Source organism: Meriones unguiculatus (assembly GCF_030254825.1).
Source record: "Meriones unguiculatus strain TT.TT164.6M chromosome X unlocalized genomic scaffold, Bangor_MerUng_6.1 ChrX_unordered_Scaffold_31, whole genome shotgun sequence".
Lineage (NCBI taxonomy): Eukaryota > Metazoa > Chordata > Mammalia > Rodentia > Muridae > Meriones > Meriones unguiculatus.
Genome location: NW_026843707.1, coordinates 4378744 through 4401526, shown reverse-complemented (window position 1 = coordinate 4401526; position 22783 = coordinate 4378744). Strand labels below are relative to the sequence as shown.

Here is a 22783-nt window from a genome sequence, read left to right as displayed (position 1 = left end):
TGTGAATAAGCCTGAGGATCTGAGTTAGGTCTTTAAGACCCACAAAATGGAAGTAGTGCAGCAACTTCAGCAACTGGTCTTCTGATTTCCATATATGCACCATGCCACAAATATGCACATATGATTGTATATGCATACATAAAAATAAAATAAAATCAATGGAAATTTAAAAATAAAGCCACTGAAACTGTGTGCTGCTTAGGTTCTTATAGTCTTGTTTCAAAACTATACTTTATTCTAAATCATAGTTATCAGCTCACCGAATTCTGAGCTTCAGACCTATGTGTTTAGAACTAATTATTATTTATCTCAATCCAATTTAATTTAAAGTGTCTCCATGAAAATAAAAATGTAATTAGCACCAAAATTTTAAATAGTCAGTTTTAAAATTAAACTTTTGTTAAATCTGTCACACTTCAAATGCATGTTTACTTTTAGTGCCTCTTTCTTCATTTTATTTGACTTTTCTGTTTAGATACTTGTTGCATTTAAATTACAGTTACTATATAGGAATTTAAGTAACAGCTAGCATCCCAAATGTCAGTAAATAAGATGAGGGAACTAAGTGTCAATCAAGAAACAAAAATAAAATTATATCTGGGATATACTTTTGAGAAAAATTGTCTTGGAGGTTAAAGCAAATAAAAAGACAAACTCATTAACTTCAAAATATTATTAAAATTATTATTACAAACAGCGTGGTCACCTGTCTAAACAGCCCGCATACACAATACAGTAAATTTGTTTGACTTTTTCTGTTCACGTTCCTACATAGTGCTGATGCAAAATGTCAGTACAAATTTTACATTAAAATACCCTGCTGAGTTATCTATATATGTATGTTTATAAATATTTAAATTGATGAAATTTTAGTTTTAAGTTTCAGAAGTAGAATTTAAAATTTTAGAATATATGGTTAATACTTAATATTTTATCAAACTGAAGCTTAAGTTTCTCTGATCATTGTAGTTGCATGTTGAAAATGAATATATGTTATTATTTCATTGATGATGAAGAAATGTGTGTCAAGAACTTCATTCAAATATAACCAATTTCACAAGTTAAATGTAATTTTAAAATGGACCTATGCAGTTCTAAGTTTGTTGCAATAAAAATAGATGAGATGAATAAATTAGAATAATTTTACCTGGCTGTCATGTAAAAATTAAGTATAAAAATTCTAAGCCCAAGAAATAAAAAGGAGGCTAAACTAATCATCCTACAGTTTTTATACATCTTTGAGTTGAGTTCGCTATGTGATCCCAATGTCCATTTAATGATGTTATTGAAAAAGGTGTTTGTGACTCTGTCAAAGAGACAGCAATAATAAAGGACTATGTTAGCATGCTATTGCCCGAACTTCCCCAGAGAATCTGCTACTGATGCCCTCAGGTGACTACATCAATAAGCAGGTGGCAGTTGATCAATTGAGAGCAAAGTTAGTGGGAGAATAATTTCAAGTACAAGACTGTTGTTGCCTGTATTGTAGACCAATTTGCATGCCAAGTTGAATTTAGTTATTGCTTTGGTGAAGAATAGGGAAATAAGTCCTTCTGGCAAACTCCAAAAAGGTGTGGAACTTTTAACATCCCAAGCATTTGGATACCAGTTCAGAAAATACAGAGGCAAGACAATCATTCCAAAACCTTGGGATTTTCTGTACTAGTGAGAATTATAAAGTCAACCAAACTTATTTGGCAGTTTATTATCTAGCAGATTTACTTAGTAACAAGCTAACATTGAAGGCTGGAGCTGATGCCCACATCTTGGGCAAAAAGGTACACATTCTGGATTAAACAATTTTGTGAGTCCTATACCTCAATCCAGACTAGAAAAATAAAATAAAATAGGTTTTCTTTTTATGAAAATACAAAAGTTAACTTTAATTTAAAAGATAATTTATATTATTATACTTTATTTAGAGTCAACGTTATGTCTTTGTATCTTCTATTTGAAGTGTTAAAATGTGTGAAGATCACCAAAGTATTTTGGAAGATGAAAACTAATATAGATAGTATAGCCATTTTACTAGACATCATATCATGTGTTTATTTTTAAGCCCTTTCCATCTCACTGTAAACTGTATAGTGGAGTCAATATAAACTCAGAAAAGGCCTTTTTCATTATTCGAAAACTAAAAAAGAAATGTTCTTTTGTATATGTGTACCAGCACACTCGCCGTGAAGAAACCATAGTAGTGATGACTGAAGATATACCCTTGGATGTTCCTCACGTGCCTTCTACTTATATGACAGAGATCAGTCACATCTCAGAAGCACTTTCAGATGTGGAACAACTACTAAATGCTCCGGAACTCTGTGCTAAAGATTTTGAAGATCTGTTTAAGCAAGAGGAGTCTCTTAAGGTAAAAACATAGCTCCTTCATTGAACTTTACTAGGTGGTTACTGCACAGGGAAGAAACTTTTACAGAGTCCTAGAATTGTTTTTAAAAAAATCAAGATTGTTGTTTAGCTTCTTTAGGACTATAGATTTTAGTGTGTTTATATGTTTATATTATATTGTCTAATATATTATTATATTACAATATTATAATTATATGAGTAATATATTATTGTCTAATATATTGTATGTCTAATATTCACTCATAAATGAGTATATACCATGTGTCTCTTTCTGCTTCTGGGATAGCTCAGTCAGAATGATCTTTTGTACTTCCTACCATTTGCCTCCAAATTTCATGATTTCCTTGTTTTTAATGGCTGAGTAGTATTCCATTGTGTAAATGTACCACAATTTCTTTATCCATTCCTCAGTTGAGGGACATCTAGGTTGCTTCCATATAAATAAAACTGCTAGGAACGTAGCTGAGAAATTATCCTTGTTATATGGTTGAGCATCTTTCGGATATATACCCAGGAGCATTATAACTGGATCTTGAGTTATAACTATTCACATTTTTTCTGAGAAAGCACCAGATGGATTTTTAAAGTGGTTTTACAAGTAACATTCCCAGCAGAAATGGAGGAGGGTTCCCTTTTCTCCACAACCTCTCCAGCATGTGTTTTCCCTTAAGATTTTGATCTTAGACATTCTGCGGGTGTAAGGTGCAATCACAGGGTCGTTTTAATTTGCATTTCCCGGATAACTAAGAATCTTGAGCATTTCTTTTTTAATTTATTTCTTTTTATTAATTATAGTTTATTCATTTTGTATCCCTCTTGTAGACCCCTCTCTTATTCCCTCTAAATCCCATTCCCCCTCTTCTTTTCCCATGCCCCTGCCCCAGTCAACTGATAAGCTATCAGGACTCATCAGGCCTGGCTACATTGTCATAATAAGCTATGAATTTCAGTAAGAAGTGTATATAGATAAATGAGTGTATCTACCAGAAAAGTGTAAGTAATAATCAGGGACTTAAGATAGTTACGTGATAATATACTTCACACTCAAAATATAGTATAGCCACAGCTTGGTATTTGCCCGAACAAGAAGCAGAATATGTAGACAGAATGTTGAGTTTGAAATCAGCAGCACATATCAGCTAAAGTATTTTATTTGCTAAATGATTTCTTAGGCATACATTCCATATCATACATTTTCTGCATAAGTTTACAAATAGAAAATGCTGTGGGTTTTTTGTTTGTTTGTTTGTTTGTTTTTTTCAGTGCAGTTTATTCAGGAACCTTGAACAATCTTCTGACCCTGGGGAAAGCCAGCCCACAGCTTAAATAGCCTCTGGATAGCCAACCCCAGCGTGCCACGTGGGCAATGCAGATAGGTCCACATACACGGAAGCAAGCCAGATCCTCAGCCTTAGCCAAATATGGAGTTGTGTGTGACAGAGAGCAGTCACCATTGGGAAGGTGGAAGGCGGGAAACCAGCTCCATCTTTAAGGGCACGGCATTATGCAGCTCTCTACAGCTCCCCCTTTTTGTGTTTTTTTTTTAATCAGAATTTCAATAGTTAAGTGATGTGAATTTAGTACACTATAACACATTTATAAAATGCACTATAAAATTACATACTAAAATGAGAGCTTCAAGGATGTCTGGATCTAGGCCATCTGTGTCACCGTGGTGCTGTTTTCTTATGAACTTTTCATAAAAATCAAATGCTTTATGTATACAGTGAAGAGAAGTTGCTCAAATATTAGAGGTAAGAGATTTGCTGAGTACTGATCATTATTCACGTTATTTAATTTCTTCTGACAGCACAATTTATAAGTTCATTTTTTGTTTAACAAGCAAATCATTAATAATACTAGAAATGCTGGTCAGAAGAGTAGTGACTCTAAACTTACTAAGTTGCATGCTAAATAACCGTGATTCAGTACCTCTTATTGTGGCACAAATAAAATGACAGAATCCTGTATACATTCAAAGCTATTGGTTAGTTCTTCTTCATACATTTACTATTATGGCTTAATTTTGGTAAGTCTAATTAACACATTTTAAGAAGGTATTGTCCTAGGTTTAATTCAGCTGGATTGAATCCCCATGAGGTATGACAATAAGCATACTTATATGATTTTCACAACAAATCTGCTATTGGTGGTGCTGGTCTAACTAGATGTCAACATGTAGAAAAATGCCAATAGTTCCATATTTATCACCCTGCACAAAACTAAAGTCCAAGTGGATCAAAGACCTCAACATAAAACTAGACATACTAAATCTGTTAAAAGAAAAAAGTGGGGAAGAACATGGAACTCATTGGCATAGGAGACAAATTCCTGAACAGAACACCAACAGCACAGGCTTTAAGATCAATAAATCAATAAATAGAACCTCATGAAAATGAAAAGCAAAAGATACTGTCATCAGAACAAAACAACTTACAGATTGGGATATAATGATCCTTACCAACCATATATCTGACAGAGGGTTAATATGGAGAATTATAAATAACTTAAGAAGTTAAACACCAACAAACCAAGTAATCAAATTAAAAATGGGATACAGAGATAAACAAAGAATTCTCAGTAGATTGGCAGATTAACACCTAAAGAAATACCCTTAGTCATCAGGGAAATACAAGTAAAAAACAAAACCCTGAGATTCCACCTTATATACCCAACAGAATAGCTAAGATCAAAAACTCAAGTGACAACACATACTGGACAGGATATGGAGAAAGAGGAAATCTCCTCCATTGCTGTTGGGAATGTAAAGTTGTACAACCACTTTGGAACTCAATCTGGCACTTTCTTACAAAATTAGGAATAGTACTACCTCAAGATCCAGCTATACCACTCCTGGGCGTATATCCAAAATATCTTCAACTGTACAAGGACATTTGCTCAACCATGTTTGTAGCAGTTCTATTTGTAACAGCCAGAATCTGGAAACAAACTAGATGTCCCTCAATTGAGGAATACATGCAGAAATTATGGTACATTTACACGATGGAATACTACTTAGAAATTAAAAACAAGGAAATCATGAAATTTGCAAGCAAATGGTGGGAACTAGAAAAGATCGTCTTGAGTGAAGTAATGCAGAAGAAAAACACACACACACACACACAACATGGTATATACTTACTCATAAGTGGTTTTTAGACATCTAATCATCTAATATATGATAAACATACTAAAATATATACTCCTAAAGGAGCTAAACAATAAGGAAGACCCTAGAAAATGTGCACATCCTCTTCCTTCGTTGTCTGGCAAGGCTTCCTAACCAGGGAAAGTCATGTCAGAAACAGCCTCTGCTTCCCTTACTAGGGGACCAACATGAAGACCAAATGGCCCATTGGGTACATATGTGTATGTGGCTTAGGTCCATTCCATGCTTGATGCTTTCTCAGAAAATCCAGAATAGTTCTACCTCAAGATCCAGTAATACCACTCCTGCCCTTGGGCTACATATATGCAGGTGGTCGAGGTCCTCTCCATGCATGGTCTGTGTTTGATTCATCAGTTTCTGCATGGACCCTGCGCTCAGATTTTTGGCTCTGTTGGTCTGCTCTTGAAGTTCCTGTCCCCTCCAGGTCTTTCTATCTCCCTCTTCTTCCATAAGATTCCCTGCACTCTGCCCAAAATTTGGCTATGAGTCTCAGCAACTCCTTCTATGCCATGATGAGTAGTCTTTCAGAGGCCCTCTGTGAAAGGCTCTTGTCCTTTTCCATGTCTTTTTCTAATTCTGAAATCTATCCTGTTCGCCATTCTAAATGAAGATTAAGCATCTTCCCTAGGGTCCTCCTTGTTATTTAGCTTCTTTAGGATTATAGACTTTAGTATATTTATCCTATATTTTATGGTTAATATCCACTTATTAGTGAGTAAATACTGTGTGTGTCTTCCTGCTTCTAGCTTACCTCACCCAGGATGATCTTTTCTAGTTCCATCCATATGCCTGCAAAGTTCATGATTTCCTTGTTTTTAATTGCTGAATAGCATTCCATTATGTAAATATACCATAGCTCCTGTATGCATTCTTCAGTTGAGGGACATCTATGTTGTTTCCATATTCTGGCTATTATGAATAAAGCTGACATGAACATAGTTGAGCAAATATCCTTGTTGTATGATTGAACATCTTTCAGATATATGCCTAGGAATGGTATAGCTGGATCTTAAGGTAGTGCTGTTCCTAATTGTCTGAGAAACCGCCAGATTGATTTCCAAATAGGATAAAATATACTAAAATCTGTAGTCCTAAAGAAGCTAAATACTATAGTTTCAAGTGTTATACTTTTTTATCCTAAAATCTCTATTCTGTTTTATATAATTTATTTATTATTTTGAAAAGTTCATCAATGAATACTGTATATATATACATATATATACATATATATATATCATTCATGCATCTCTCTTCCTGCTTAAACTTCCCCCTGTGCCCCATCACTCATTTTCAGCTTCAGAAGACAATATCATTTTAAATATAATTGTAATTGGTTACCTTTATAGCCACAGATGAGCTTTCACTAAAGTCAATTCTTCATCACTATATTAGGATATTATGTTATCAAATATATATATATATATATTAGTTTATATTATGTTAAAATTTATTGGAGACTAGAGAAAAATAAAGTTTTTTTCTTTAGTTTCTCCAAGCTAATTTAAAGATCCTACTTTTGTAGTTACTTTTGTTCATATGATTTTTGATTTAGTTTTTCCGACATACATATCTGGATAGCTAATGTTATAATTGTTTGAGGAAGGACTTTTTAAGATAACATAATATTGCTGTTGCTGAATATCTACCAATTCATAGGCAGAATTCTCTCCCCTTAATTTATTGGACTTCCTTAAGCAAATCTAATCATTAATTAGTTATTTGTTTTGCCTGAACAAAACCTTTTTCTGTTGGTCTCCATTAGACATGAATATATTTTATTTTTTGTATATTACCTATTCCTTTTCCAATTTTACTATTTCAAACTAACATGTGTCGAAGTGATACTTTTTTTTTTTTTCTTATTAGTTACATTTTTTTTTTCAATGCAGTTTATTCAGGAACATTGAACAATCCTCGGACCCCGGGGAAAGCCAGCCCACAGCTTAAATAGCCTCTGGGTAGCCAACCCAGGCGTGCCACGGGGGCAATGCAGATAGGTCCACATACATGGAAGCAAGCCAGATCCTCGGCCTTAGCCAAATGTGGAGTTGTTCGTGACAGAGAGCACTCACCATCGGGAAGGTGGAAGGCGGAAACCAGCTCCATCTTTAAGGCATAGCATTCCGCAGCTCTCTACAGTTCCCCCTTTTTGTTTTAGATGCATCAGGCAAGAGTAGAGGTATGATCTCTGATATTAGAAATAAATTGGGACTTTGTACAGATGTTCATTTAGGTGTCATCCACCCAAAGAGCATCAGACCCGTCCAATACCTTTTTCTCAGAGGCGGGACCTGGGGCATCAACCCGCATGCAATCAGACATGCTCTTCTCTGGGTCCAAAGCGGCTGACCCTGAGTGCAGTGCTTAGCCTCGCATCCTGAGCGTATCATTTTAGCTTTTTATGGTATCCAACCATGCTTGGGGAGAATGTCCTGCTTCAATGGCTGTAAAGGCCTGAATGATCATGGCTGCATCACACTGTGTGCATTGGTCTGTAAAATACCCTGGGCACAGATTTTTCTAGTTTGTTGGTTTCCTTGTGGGGCTCCTCTCCTTTCCATGGCTTTAAATCTCCCCACTCCCCTTTTCCATAAGACTCCCTGTGCTCTTCCAAAGTATGGCTGTGAGCTTCAGCATCTGCTTTGATCCCCTGTTGGGTGGAACCTTTCAGAGGGCCCTCTGTAGTAGGCTCCCATCCTGTTTCCTCTCTTCCACTGCTTCACACATCTATCTTGTTTACTATTCTGAATGAGATTTAAGCATCCTCCCTAGGGTCCTCCTTTGTGTTTAGCTTCTTTAGGTCTGTAGATGGCTATCCTTTTTATATGGCTAATATCCACTTCTTAGTGAGTGTATACCAGGCTTGTCTTTCTGTTTCTGGTGCACCTCACTCAGGGTGATTTTTTTCTAGTTCCATCCTTTTGCCTGCAAATTTCATGATTTCTTTGCTTTTAATTGCTGAGTAGTATTACATTGTATACATGTACAACACTTTTGGTATCCATTCCTCCTTTGAGAGGTAGCTAGGTTGTTTATATATTCTGGATATTTTGAATAAAGTTACTATGAACATGGTTGAGCAACTGTCCATGTTGTATAGCTGAGTATATTTTGGATATATGCTTAGGATGGTGTACCTGGATCTTGAGGTGGCACTCTTCTAAATCTACCTTTTGGCATGTAACCATACCTTATGCAATTAAAACACAACATTTTTCTGTGATTACCATTTCTGTAAGTAAAACTGGTGGAAGGGAGTTTTAGTGTGAATTTTTAAAGATGAGTACATTCACAGCCTGTTTCTGTATTATCAAGCCCTTTTTTCACTCATATGTCAGTACCTAATAGGGCAGATATGTCTTTTTATCTCAGAGGTCAATTGAAGTGTTGAAGAAGTAAATAAGCTTCCCATCATAAGGTACACAATGATTTGAAGAGAATAATTCATAATTCATATGAAAACCTACTAAACTTGGAAGTAATTCATATCACACATAATTATCATATTCTATCCATCTTTGAGTAGATATACAATACTCTGAGTAAAATTTGCTTTCTTCTTGAATGTAGATGTTTATTTCAAGCATGTGATTTTAATTAACATGATCTATATTCTCACCAAGTTCTACAGAAAAATTCTTATAATTCATAATTTACAAAATCATCCTTTACAACTAGCTATTGAAGTAAATGCAGAATTTTCAGTTTGAGATTCAAATCCACTATTACATCTCTCAAACCCCTCTACCCCAACCTATTTTACCATAGGTCTTAAGTTTTATAAAATCAGATACTTCTGAGTGCTTATGTTACATATAGGCTGTACTATCTTTCCGATGTCTGCTAATTAACTATGACTATCCTACATTCCACGTTGCTCATGAAAAAGTGGCACATCATTCCTTTTACAAACTTATTGAAAACATTAGAGAAAGTGAAAATGGCCCGAAGCACTAGAGTAAGTATACTTTGCCTATGAACAACATCCAAAGGAAAAGAAGATATTTTTAAAAAGGAACATTTAGATTTGCATTTCCCTGATGGCTAATGAGGTTGAGCATTTCTTTAAGTGTTTCTCTGCCATTCAATATTCCTCTATCAAGAATTCTCTGTTTAGCTCTATACCCCATTTTTTAATTGCATTACTTGGTTTTTTGCTGTTTAACTTCTTTAGTTCTTTATATATACTGGATATTAGCCCTCTGTCAGATATAGGGTTGGTGAAGATCTTTTCCCAATCTGTAGGCTGTCGTTTTGTTCTGAAGACAGTGTCCTTTGCTTTATAGAAGCTTTTCAGTTTCATGAGGTCCCATTTATTGATTGTTGCTCTTAGAGCCTGTGTTTTTGGTGTTCTGTTCAGGAAGTTGTCTCCTGTGCCAATGAGTTCAAGGGTATTCCCCACTTTTTCTTCTAAGTGGTTTAGTGTGTCTGGTTTTATGTTGAGGTCTTTGATCCACTTGCACTTTAGTTTTGTGCAGGGTGCTAAGTATGGATTTATTTGCATTTTTCTGCATGTAGACTTCCAGGTATACCAGCACCATTTGTTGAAGATGCTATCTTTTTTTCATTGAATGGATTTGGCATCTTTGTCAAAAATAAGGTGTCCATAAGTGTGTGGATTTATGTCAGGGTATAATATTTGATTCCATTGATCCACCAGTCTGTTTCTATGCCAGTACCATGCAGTTTTTAGTATTGTTGCTCTATAGTACAGCTTGAGATCAGGGATGGAGATACCTCCTGAAGATCTTTCACTGTAGAGAATTGTTTTAGCAATTCTGGGTTTCTTGTTGTTCCATATGAAGATGAGAATTTTTCTTTCAAGATCTGTAAAGAATTGCATTGGTAATTTGATGGGAATTGCATTGAATCTATAGATTGCTTTTGCTAAGATGGGCATTTTTACTATATTAATCCTGCCAAGCCAAGAGCATGGGAGATCTTTCCATCTTCTGATATCTTCTAATTCTTTCTTCATAGACTGGAAATTTTTTCATACAAGTGTTTGACTTGCTTGGTTAGGTTCACACCAAGGTACTTTATGTCCTTTGTGGCTATTGTGAAGGGTGTTGTTTCCCTAATTTCTTTCTCAGCCTTTTTGTCCTTTGTATACAGGAAGGCTATTGATTTTTTTTTAATTTTATTTTTCTCATTAGTTACATTTTGTTAATTCTGTATCCCAGCTATATCCCTCATTCCCTCCCCAATCCCACCCTCCCTCCCTCATCTCCTCCCTGCCCCTTTCCAAGTCCACTGATAGTGGAGGACCTCCTCTGCTTCCATATGACTCTGTTTTTTCTGGTATTTTCAGGACTGGCTGCAAAGTCCTCCTCTGTGGCCTAAAATACTGCTCCTCCCTTGGGAGGTGGGGAGGTCAAAGAGCCAGTCATTGAGTTCCTGTTAGAAATAGTCTTTGGCAGAGTACAGGGAATCATAAGAAAGAAGGGGAGTTAGTCTGATGGGGAAAGGATAGGAGCTCCACAAGGACCAAATATATCTGGGCACAGGGTCTTTTCTGAGACTGACATTCAACCAAGGACCATGTATGGATATAACCTAGAACCTCCACTCAGATGTAGCCTGTGGTAGCTCAGTAACCAATTGGTTTCCCAAAGTGAGGGGAACAGGGACTATTTCTAACAGGAACTCAATGACTGGCTCTTTGGTCTCCCTACCCCCGAAGGGAGGAGCAGTCCTGTTAGGCCACAGAGAAGGGCTTTGCAGCCAGTCCTGAAGATACCTGACAAAACAAGATCAGATGAATGGGGAGGAGGTCCCCCCTATCAGTGGACTTGGAAAGGGGCACGGTGGAGATGAGGGAGGGAGGGAGGGACTGGGAGGGAATGAGGGATCGGGACATGGCTGGGATACAGAGTTAATGAAATGTAACTGATAAAAAAAAATAAAAAAATAAAAAAAGAAATAGTCCTTGTTACCCTTACTATGGGAAACCAATTGATTACTGAGGTATCAGGGGTCACACACCGGAGCAGAGGTTCTAGGTTTTATCCTCTCATGGTCTTTGGTTGAGCGTCCATCTCAGAAAAGACCCTGTGACCACATATGTTTGGTCCTTGTGGAGCTCCTATCCTTTCCACATCAAACTCCCCTTCTTTCATATGATTCCCTGTACTCTGCCGAACGTTTGGTTATGAGTTTTAGTATCTACTTGGAACACTGCTAGGTAGAGTCTTTCCGATGCTTTCTGTGGTAGACTCCTGTCATACTTTCAATGCATATCCCATTTGTCTTTCTAAATGAGGATTGATCATCATACCCCGTGTCCACTTTCTTGATTATCTTCTTTAGGTGTATAGATTTCATTATGTTTATCATCTTTTAGGTCTATATTAATTTTGTATCCAGCTACTTTGCTGAAGGTATTAATCAGCTGTAAGAGTTCCCTGGTAGAGTTTTTGGGGGTCACTCAGGTATACTATCATATCATCTGCAAACAGTGATACTAATATTTCACCTTGCACCCATCAGAATGGCTAAGATCAAAAAATCAAGAGACAACACATGCTGGAGAGGTTGTGGAGAAAGGGGAACCCTCCTCCACTGCTGGTGGGAATGTAAACTTGTACAAGCACTCTGGAAAGCAATCTAGCGCTTTCTCAGACAACTAGGAATAGCGCTTCCTCAAGATCCAGCTATACCACTCCTAGGCATATATCCAAAAGATTCTCAAGTACACAATAAGGACATTTGCTCAACCATGTTTGTAGCAGCCTTATTTGTAATAACCAGAAGCTGGAAACAGCCCAGATGCCCCGCAGTGGAGGAATGGATGCACAAATGGTGCATATCTACACAATGGAATATTATTCAGCAATAAAAAACGAAGAAATCATGAAATTTGCAGGTAAATGGTGGGATCTGGAAAAGATCATCCTGAGTGAGCTATCCCAGAAGCAGAAAGATGCACACGGTATATACTCACTCATATAGACATATAATATAGGATAAACCTACCAGAATCTGTACACCTAAAGAAACTAATTAAGAGGGAGGACTCTTGCGAAAATGCTCAATTCTTATCCAGAAAGGCAAAGAGGCTGGGCATCAGAAGAAGGAGAAAAGAGGGAACAAGTCAGGAGCCTGACACACAGGACCTCTGAAAAGCTTTGCCCTGCAGACTATCAATGTAGATGCTGAGACTTATGTGCAACCTTTGGGCAGAATGCAGGGAATCTTAGGAGAGAAGGAGGAAACAGTAAGATCTGGAGAGGACATGAACTCCACAAGGAGAGCAACAGATCCAAAAACTCTGAGCACAGGGGTCTTTCCTGAGCCTGCTATTCCAACCAAGGACTATGCATGGAGATAACCTAAGACCCCTGCACAGATGTAGCCCATGGCAGTTCAGTATCCAAGTGGGTTCCATTGTAATAGGAATCGGGACTGTCTCTGACATGAACTGATTGGCCTGCTCTTTAATTACCTCCCCCTGAGGGGGAAGCAGCATTACCAGGCCACAGAAGAAGACAATGCAGCCACTCCTGATGAGACCTAATTGACTAGGATCAGAAGGAAGGAAAAGAAGTCCTCCCCTATCAGTGGACTTGGAGAGGGGCTTGCATGCAGAGGGTGGAGGAAGGGAGGGATTGAGACTGGAGGAGGGAGAGAACCACGGGGGGGGGGGATACAAAGTGAATAAAGTGTAATTAATAAAAAAAAAAAAAGGAACATTTAGGTTTTTCTGAGTCAGGACTCAGGAGAGTATTCAGACCCAGCAAAACCCTATAGTACGTCTGGAGTGGCTGTGTTAAGCATCAAGGATTCTATGAAAAAATTATCTGGTGGAGAGGGGCATGGGTGGAGATGAGGGGGCCAGGATAAGATGGGGAGGGAATGAGAGGGGGCTACAGCTGGGACACAAAATCAATAAACTGTAATTAATATACAAAAAATAAAAAAATAATTAAAAATATGTATCCTTTCTATGTCTTTAGCATAGCTTAAGGTGAATATGTCTTCATGAAAGGTAATCTCTTGACCAAGTGATTGGCCAGGACAACTGGATTACCTTTTAATTTTACATTAAATTATGTTGTTATTGTCTACTTGAATGAATTTATGTGAACCATATACATTCAGGAGCCAGCAGAGGCCAGATATCAGCATCAGATAACCTGGAATTAAAGTTGAACTTTCAAGATAGAGATGCTATTGAAATAGCCTACTGACAATAAATTACGGTAGCTTTATTTTGTTGTTGTTGTTGTTTTGTCTAGCTTTAAGAGAAGATTCCATGGTTAAAAATCTAAGTTTGAATAGCAGTGTCTTATACAGGATATTATTGGAAGTCATTTGGGCATAGAAGGAAAGCTGTGAAAACACAAGTATGTGCTAGTATTGAGATTTAATAAGAAGGTTACAGACAGAAAATTGAGAATCTGCAGGCATGGAAGTAATTTACCAAAGATCTCAGGCCAAATGAAGGCAATTTTAAGCAGTAGGGTGAGATCATTTAAACTGGAATGATGACAACTACTCAATAATTTGATTTAGACATATTCAACTATTGGAAATAAAGACATATATATATATATATATATATATATATATATATATATATGGTTGAAAATTTAGAATTATAAAGCTTGGAGTATTTTTCCTTTTTTACTTTCTAGAGAAAGACTATTTTTATGATATGTATTCTTATTATTTCAGAATATAAAAGACAATTTGCAACAAATCTCAGGTCGGATTGATGTTATTCACAACAAGAAGACAGCAGCCTTGAAAAGTGCTACCCCGGCAGAAAGGGTGAAACTACAGGAAACAGTGTCACAGATGGATTTCCAGTGGGAAAAAGTTAATAGAATATATAAGGAACGACAAGGGTAGGTAGCATTTTAATTTTATTGAAATGCTGTAACACATTTTAGAAAATCTGAAATTTATGTGAATAGTTTAAAATGACAGAAACAGAAAGTAGGATATATTACAGTAAAACACAAGAACATTATTACTAATGGACTAAGCTGTTGAAATTTTTCCTTACTGATATTAATATTGTTTGTACATTACATTATCTTCTAAAATTGCACATAATATGAAGGCTGTTCATTTAACTAGCCTGATATTAAGTGTAAAACATATCTCTAATTTTATCTGCCACTTATGTATTTATAAGGGATTGGTACTAAGAGTGGTGCATTTTAACTATAACATTAAAAACTTCATTTTTCTTTATTATTTCCATTGGAAGTTGATATTTACATATTTTCTTTTTCCCTGTGTATTCCTATTTTTTCCTATGGAATATTGATTTAGTTGATTTGAAATCAGTTTTAGTACTTACCTTAATTATCTTTTTAATTATTTTGGAAGGTATTCAGATTCATTCACCTCACATCTCAGGAAGGTGGGTTATTCTTCTACAAATTTAGAATACAATTTCTCTAACAACATCAAACATTTGTAAGTTCTGTAGTTTAAAGATAGACTTCTTCATTTGCCTAAAGATAATTCAAAGTATTTTGTATCTCTCGTTTGTCAATGTATAGCTAATCTTGTATTTTAGGTTTAGTTTACTACATTATACTCTGAAACAGATATTTTAGACATTAATAGTGTAGTGCTCAACTACAACTCTTATACATTGTGTTTTAGCATTATAGTTTGCAGTTTCTAAAGTAACTTGTCACTTCTCTATTTTACCAATCATATTTATTAGGATTCACCTAAAATATTTTATGGCTCTTACAATCCAAGATTATTAGTACACCATGATGTCATAAAGTTTAAATATTAATCAGTCAATATAGTATTATATCATAAATCTTTTTTATATTTAAAAATATTCCCAAACTTGATCTTTATGCTATATAACAGCTATTCTTTGATGTAACCTTCTCTTACAGTTTACCATGTAGTAATAAAAATTTTAATTTCTCTTTTTGCAAATGTGAGACTATCTCTCTTCAGTTGAAGTAGTAGGTTTATTTCAATATATGGAAACAAAGATTAGTCCAACAATGTCCAATTACATTGTTGATGAAGAAGAGAAAAAATCAGTAATCTGGTATACATACTGGAAAAGACAATCTTACATTGTTATTGCAGCATACTTTCATACACCATGTGGACTAATTGAGAGGTACTGCAGGAATCTTCCAATGAAGTCAGAGTCATCACTGTTTTGGTAATGTGTTCATTCCACTCCTCCATTCCACTCTCTTCCACTCTCTTTTGTGCTCCCCTATTTTTTTTTTGCATCGTTGTTAGCTATGCTCATTTTCAAAGAACTTCTGCATTTTCTTGAATGCTCAGGGATTACCGTTCTTCTTTAGTCACATACCATCATAGGAAAAAAGTAACATTTTTACTTTCTGAAGATGTTTCTTCACTATAATCATAATTATCTGATGATCTATGAACAATAATATTAACTTTTAACAAAGTGAAACAGTAATTTTCTTTTCATTTCATCTTTTTAAAAATTTATTCACTTTCCATCTCTATTGCAGCCTACTCCCTCCTTTCCTCCTGGTACCGCCCTCCAAACTTCTTGCTCCTTTCCCCCTCCTCTTCACCTCAGAAAATGGTGCTCTCCCACCATCCCTCACCCACCCCCCTCTGGCACATCAAGTCATATCAGAATTAAATGCATTCTCTTCCACTGTGGCCTGGTGAGTCAGACCACCTAGACGAAAGTAATCCAAAAGTAGGCAACAGAGTCTATTTCAGAAACAGCCTCTGCTCTAATTGCAAGGGGACCTGCATGAAGACCAAGCTGCCCATCACCTACATATGTGTAGGGGTCCTAAGTCCACTCCATGCTTGTTCTTTGGTTGGTGGTTCAGTCTATGTGAGCTCCCATGGTCCTTGGTTAATTTCCTCTGTTGTTTTTCTTCTGGAATTCTTCTACCCTTCTGGTCCCTGTATCCTTCCCCAAAACTTCCACATACTCTCTGGCTCCACCTAATGTTTGGCTATGGGTCTCTGCATCTGTTTTGGTCCTCTGCTGAATGGAGCCTCTTAGTCTATAATCATAACAGCGTATTAATAATGTCAGGGACTGTCTTTCTCCCATTGGGTGAGACTCAAGGTGAAACAGTCACACACACACTACCACCACAAACAACAAAATTACATGATTCAACACTAATTGGTCATTAATTTATCTTAACAACAATGGATTCAATTATCAAATAAAAAGACAAACGCTAACAGACAAAGGATCCTGTAAAACCAGGACCCATCATTCTCCTGCATACAAGACACATAGCACAGCAACAACAACAACAAAAAAAAGATATTTCCTCAGAGTAAAGTGCTGAAAAAAGTTTTTCTAAGCCAACAAACAAAAGAAGCAAGCTAGAGTAACCATTTTATTTTATTTTACTTTATTTTATTTTTTTATAATTTTTATTTTTTATATTAGACACAGGTTATTTATTTGTATCCCAGCCATAGCTTCCTCCCTTGTTCATTCCCAATCCTACCCTCCCTCACTCATCTCCTCCCTACCCCTTTCCAAGTCCATTGAGAAGAGAGTCCTCTTCCCCTTCCATCTTACCATAGCTTATCAGGTATCTTCAGGACTGGCTGCAATGTCTTCCTCTGTGGCCTAGCAAGGCTGCTCCTTCTTCAGTGGGCAGGGGGAGGTAAAGGAGCCAGCCACTGAGTTCGTGTTGGAGACAGTCCCTGTTCCTCTTACTAGGGAGCCCACTTGGATACTGATATCCAGTAAAATAGATTTTCAACCAAAAGTTGTCAAAGACAAAAAAAGATTGCATAAGACACACCATATTCATAAAAGGGAAGAACAACAAAGATGCCCCCTGAATTCTGAAAATATATGCCCCAAATACAAGGGCACTCACATTTGTAAAAACAACATTACTAAAGCTTAAACCAAAACTTTGAATCGTTCACATAAATAATAGGAGACTTCTACACCTCACTCTCACCAATGGACATATCACCAAAACAGAAACTAAACAGAGAAATAGTGAAAACAACTGATGTTTTGAATCAAATGGACTGAACAGATATCTACAAAACATTTCACCCAAACACAAAAGAATATACTTTCTTCTCAGCACCACATGAAAACTTCTCCAAAATTGACCAAATGCTTATTAATAAAACAAGCCTCAACAGACAAAGTAAGATTAAAATAATCCTTCATTTCTTATCAGACCACCATGGACTGAAACTTGACCTCAACAACAGAAATTACAGAAAGCTTACAAATTCATGGAAACTGATCAACTATCTATTCAACAACTATTGGGTCAGGGAAGAAATAAAGAAAGAAATTAAAGACTTTCTAAAATTCAATGTAAATGAAGACTCAAAATACCCAAACTTATGGGACACAGTGAAAACAGTGCTGAGGGGAAAGTTCCTAGCACTAAGTGCCTTCATAAAGAAAGTGAAGAGTTCTCATATTAGCAATTTAAAAGCACACCTGAAAGCTCTACAACAGAAGGAAGCAAATACACCAAAAAGGATTAGATAGCAGGAGATAATCAAATTCAGGGCAGAAATCAATAAATTAGAAACAAACAGAACAATATCAATAATCAGTGAAATTGAAAGCTGGTTCCTTTAGAAAAACAACAAGATAGACAAACCCTTAGCCAAACTAACCAAAAGGCAGAGAGATAATATACAAATTAACAAAATCAGAAATAAAAAAGGATACATAACGACATACACTGAGGAAATTCAAAGAATGTTTAGGTCTTACTTCAAAATCTTGTATTCCATAGAATTGGAAAATCTAAATAATTGATTTTTCTTAATAGATTTCACTTAACAAAATTAAAGATCAAGTTTAACAATCTAAAAATTCACTACTAAGCAATCAAAAACGAGGAAATCATGAAATTTGCAGGCAAATGGTGGGATCTAGAAAAGATCATTCTGAGTGAAGTATCCCAGAAGGAGAAAGACACACATGGTATATACTCACTCATATAGTCCTATAAGATATGATAAACATAATGAAATCTATATACCTGAAGAAAATAAACAAGAAAGAAGACCTGGGGTAAGATGATCAATCCTCATTTAGAAAGACAAATGGGAGGTGCATTGGACGTAGGAGAAAACAAGTAGCAGGACAGGAGCTTACCACAGAGGGTCTCTGAAAGACTCTACCTAGCAGTGTATCAAAGCAGATACTAAGACTCATAACCAAACCTTTGGCAGAGTGCAGGGAACCAAATGAACGAAGGGGGATTTGTATGACCTGGAAAGGATAGGAGCTGCCACGGACCAGCCCAGTTGGATTCCCATTGTCCCTGGGGAACGAGGCTTTGGATATCAGGAAGGCACAGTTTCGGCGAATTGACAGAGACCAGTGAGGCTATGGAATCTGCTGTAATTTTACTGAAATCAAGCTGATAATTTTATAGTGATTTCATAAGGCAGCACCTTAAAATTGGCATGCTTCTCAGAACATTCAGAATTTTACCAAGGATACAAAGTTTATGTTTTAACATATGGCAGTGCCCACAAGAAATCTTGGCCTAGGAACTTTCTGATCAACGCAAACAAGAAACAAAACCTCAAACTGTGGTTTCATTATCACTGACTAGTGAAGAGGAAAGTCAGGAGCTGTGATAGTCCTCCGAGCGAAGTCAAATACCTGCCAAATTCTTTTTCTACATTAAAGTCTAAATACATCTTGGTCAACTATCCTCATATATATGTTCTGCTGACTTGGAAAGGGGCACGGTGGAGATGAGGGAGGGAGGGAGGGACTGGGAGGGAATGAGGGATCGGGACATGGCTGGGATACAGAGTTAATAAAATGTAACTGATAAAAAAAATAAAAAATAAAAAATAAATAAATAAAATAAAATAAAAAGATTTATGATCTTCCCTAGGAACAAGACACTGAAGGGAGGGGTAAACTCATGCCAGCTGTACTTCTCATGTTATTTTTTCTTAAGAAGGAGTCCATTATTTTTTTTACTATTTTTATAATGCTTTTTGATCCTGAATCTGATTCATTAATTTTCTTAAGCTTATTCTTTTTACATTTTATTCTTATTAAAGCTTTTAATAATCTACTAATGATGAATTTCTTTATAGAGTTAGTTGTGCTGTTTCAGGAGTCACAGAGAAAGATCAAAGAACTCAAAATTCCATTCCCAAGACCGCGCCTGAAAAGCACAGAAATCTCAGAATACATCTCTTTGCCAGGCGGGGGGGAGGGGGGGTGGTCTGCTAGGGACCTCCAGAGTGCATAATCCCCAAGACACATATCTTAGTCTGAGTAGCACTATCTATTGATATGCTACACCAGACGCTGGAGTTGGTGTAGCAGGAGCTCCACAAATACCAAATTTATCTGGCCACAGAGGTCTTTTCTGAGACTGACACTCTACCAAGGACCATGTATGGATATAACCTAGAACCTCTGCTTGGATGTAGCCAGTGGTAGCTCAGTAACCAATTGGTTTCCCATAGTAAGGGAAACAATGACTACTTCTGACAGGAACTCACTGGCAGGATATTTGACCTCCCTACCCCCCAGGGAGGAACAGTTTTGCTAGGCCACACAGTAGGGCTTCGTAGCCAGTCCTGAAGATACCTGATAAAACAGGGTCAGATGAAAGGGGAGGAGGTCCTCCCCAATCAGTGGACTGGAAAAGGGCAGGGAGGAGATGAGGGAGGGAGGGAAGGAGAGCTTGGGAAGGAATGAGGAACAGGATACAGTTGGGATATAGAGTTAATAAAATGTAACTAATAAAAAAACAATCTAAATATTCCTGTATTCCTGCAACCTCTACAGGTCATTGAAAGTCTCCAACCAAAAAACAAAACAAAAAACAAACAAACAAAAAAATAAAACAAAAAAGCCCAGGCCAGATGATTTTAGAGTAAAATAGATTCCTACCACACTAATAAAGAAAAGGTAATAGCAATACTTTTCAAACTATTCCACAAAATAGAAACAGAAGGAATATTGCCAAGCTCATTCTATGATGCTAGAGTCATCTTGATACCTAAAGTACACAAAGATTCAAACAAGAAAGAGAATTTCAGACCATGAACAGTTATGCAAAAATACTCACTAAAATACAAAGTGAATGCAAAAACTCATCAAAGACATCATCCACCATGATCAAGTAGGCTACATCACAGGGATGCAGCAATGTTTTAACATATGAAAATCCATCAATGCAATCCACCATATAAATACACTGAAAGAAATAAAAACCCACATGAGTATCTCATTAGATGCTGAAAAAGTTGTTGACAAAATCCAACATTCCTTCCTGATAAAATTATTGGAGAGATCAGGGATATAAGTCACATACCTAAACATTACAAAGGTAGTATTCATTTAACCTTTTACTGCAGACATAATAATAAAAGCAGGAACACTAATGCTAGTATAGAAAAGTAGTTGAAATTTCATTTAAAAAAACTGAGCTAATTTAAGTTTCTGGCAAGTAACCATGTCTCTAAATTCAGTAGTCTTATTCTGCTTTGTCCAGAGGCCCAAAAAGAATTCTAAACCTATTCTCTTTGGCCTTCTCCAACAATTAAAAATCTCATTATTTTCTATGGCTTTTTATGTAACCTAAGATAAAACTTTTATAATACTTTATATACAGGAACTCTAGAATTCACATTCCTTCAGAATCCTGGCTTTTCTATGGACTTCTGAGACATTCTTGAACAAAGTCCCCAACTTTTAAACTCCTTCTGTATGAAATAGTATGTGTTGTTCTGAAGAGTAAGTGATGGAATAAACATACAATGGCTTGCTTAAAGAGGGTTGTTCTAATGACAAAATGGTCTTGTGGTTCAGACAAGTTTCATTCATGCTATTTGATTATGTTTGTGTTTGTTTATATAATGTGGGGAGAAGGCACTCTCATAGTACAAAAATACAGTTCAAAGGATTATTTGATAGTTGTTTTCTTCCTTCCATTATGTGGATCTGAAGGAATGAATTCAGGTCATCACCATTTTCAGCAAGCACACTTACCTGCTGAGCCTATAATTTATTTTAATAATTCCATATTTTCCAGTTATACCAGAAAGCTGTATTACACTCAGTCTCTGTTTTGAAAGTCATTACAGATATGGAGAGAAAATTAATACTCAGACAGTGAGACATGGATAAATATAAGATGCTCTTTTCTTATGAGCAAGAGTGTTAGTCATTGAATTGGAATAGAACAATCTTTGTTTTAAATTTATTTATTTAATTATTACTTTGTATCCTGATCAAAGTCCCCTCCTCCTCCTCTCTTGGTCTTATCTCTCCACCCTCTTCTGACAATCACCCCCTCCCCTACTCCTATGAAAAAGGGGAGCCACCCCAAACAACCCACCCATATCAGGACAGAGTACACCATCTTCCCCTGTGGCCTAGCGAGACAACCCTGATGGGGGAAGTAAAAACAAACAAACAAACAAACAAAAACACAAACAAAAAAAAAACAGTCACAGAGTCCATGTCAGAGACAGCCCCCACTCCTCTTACTAAGGAACCTACATGAAGACAAAGACCAAGTTGCCCATTATTCCTTAGTTGGTGCTTCAATCTCCACAAGCCCTACTAGGCCTTGTTTAGTTACTTATGTTGGTCTGTTGGTCTTGTGGAACTCCTGTCCCCTCCATGTCCTTATATCCTTTCTTCCATTCTTCCACTAGACTCCCTGTGCTCCCCCCAATGTTTTTCAGTGAGTCTCAGAATCTTTTTTTTTTTTTACCTGCTTCTTAGGGGAGCCTCTCAAAGAACAGCTATGCTAGTCTCCCATCTGCAAGCATAGCATAATATCAATAGTGTCAGGGGTTGGCTCTCTCCCATGAGGTGAACAGGCATTGGTTGGGCATTCTTTCTATCTCTATTCTATCTTTATCTCTGCACATTTTGTCTGTAGGGTAAATTTTGGTTTGAGGTTCCCCACCCTCCACTAGGAATCCTGACAATTTAGAAGGTTGCCTCTTCAGTCTCCATGACCAATACTACTAAGGAGTCTCAGCTAGAGTCACCCCAATATTCTCCCAGGAACCTACCCTTTATTAGGTAGCAGTTTGTCACAAAAAGTCCCCTCCCACAGTTTCTCTTCTCAATGCAAGCCCTCAGTCCTCCTGCTAATGTTTTCCCCATATCTGATCCCTATTCTGATTTCTATAGGCACTCCCCTCTCTCCTACATGTTCCCTTTCTTCTGCTCCTGCTGTCAATTCTGAGTGAGATTTATGCACCAGCCCTGGGATCCTCCTTCTTACTTATCTTCTTTAGGACTGTGGATTATAG

The 22783-nt window shown here is 36.7% G+C and overlaps 1 protein-coding gene across 7 annotated transcripts in view; it reads left to right on the top strand.

Moving 5' to 3' along the window:
* Positions 1 to 22783, top strand: part of Dmd (dystrophin) — a 2365055-nt gene that overhangs the window by 985203 nt on the left and 1357069 nt on the right. For all 7 annotated transcript variants that reach the window (XM_060376797.1, XM_060376795.1, XM_060376794.1 and 4 more), the window contains 2 exons: positions 2171 to 2365; positions 14210 to 14382. In XM_060376797.1, the coding sequence (XP_060232780.1) occupies positions 2171 to 2365; positions 14210 to 14382 (368 nt within the window). The remainder of the gene's footprint in view (positions 1 to 2170; positions 2366 to 14209; positions 14383 to 22783) is intronic.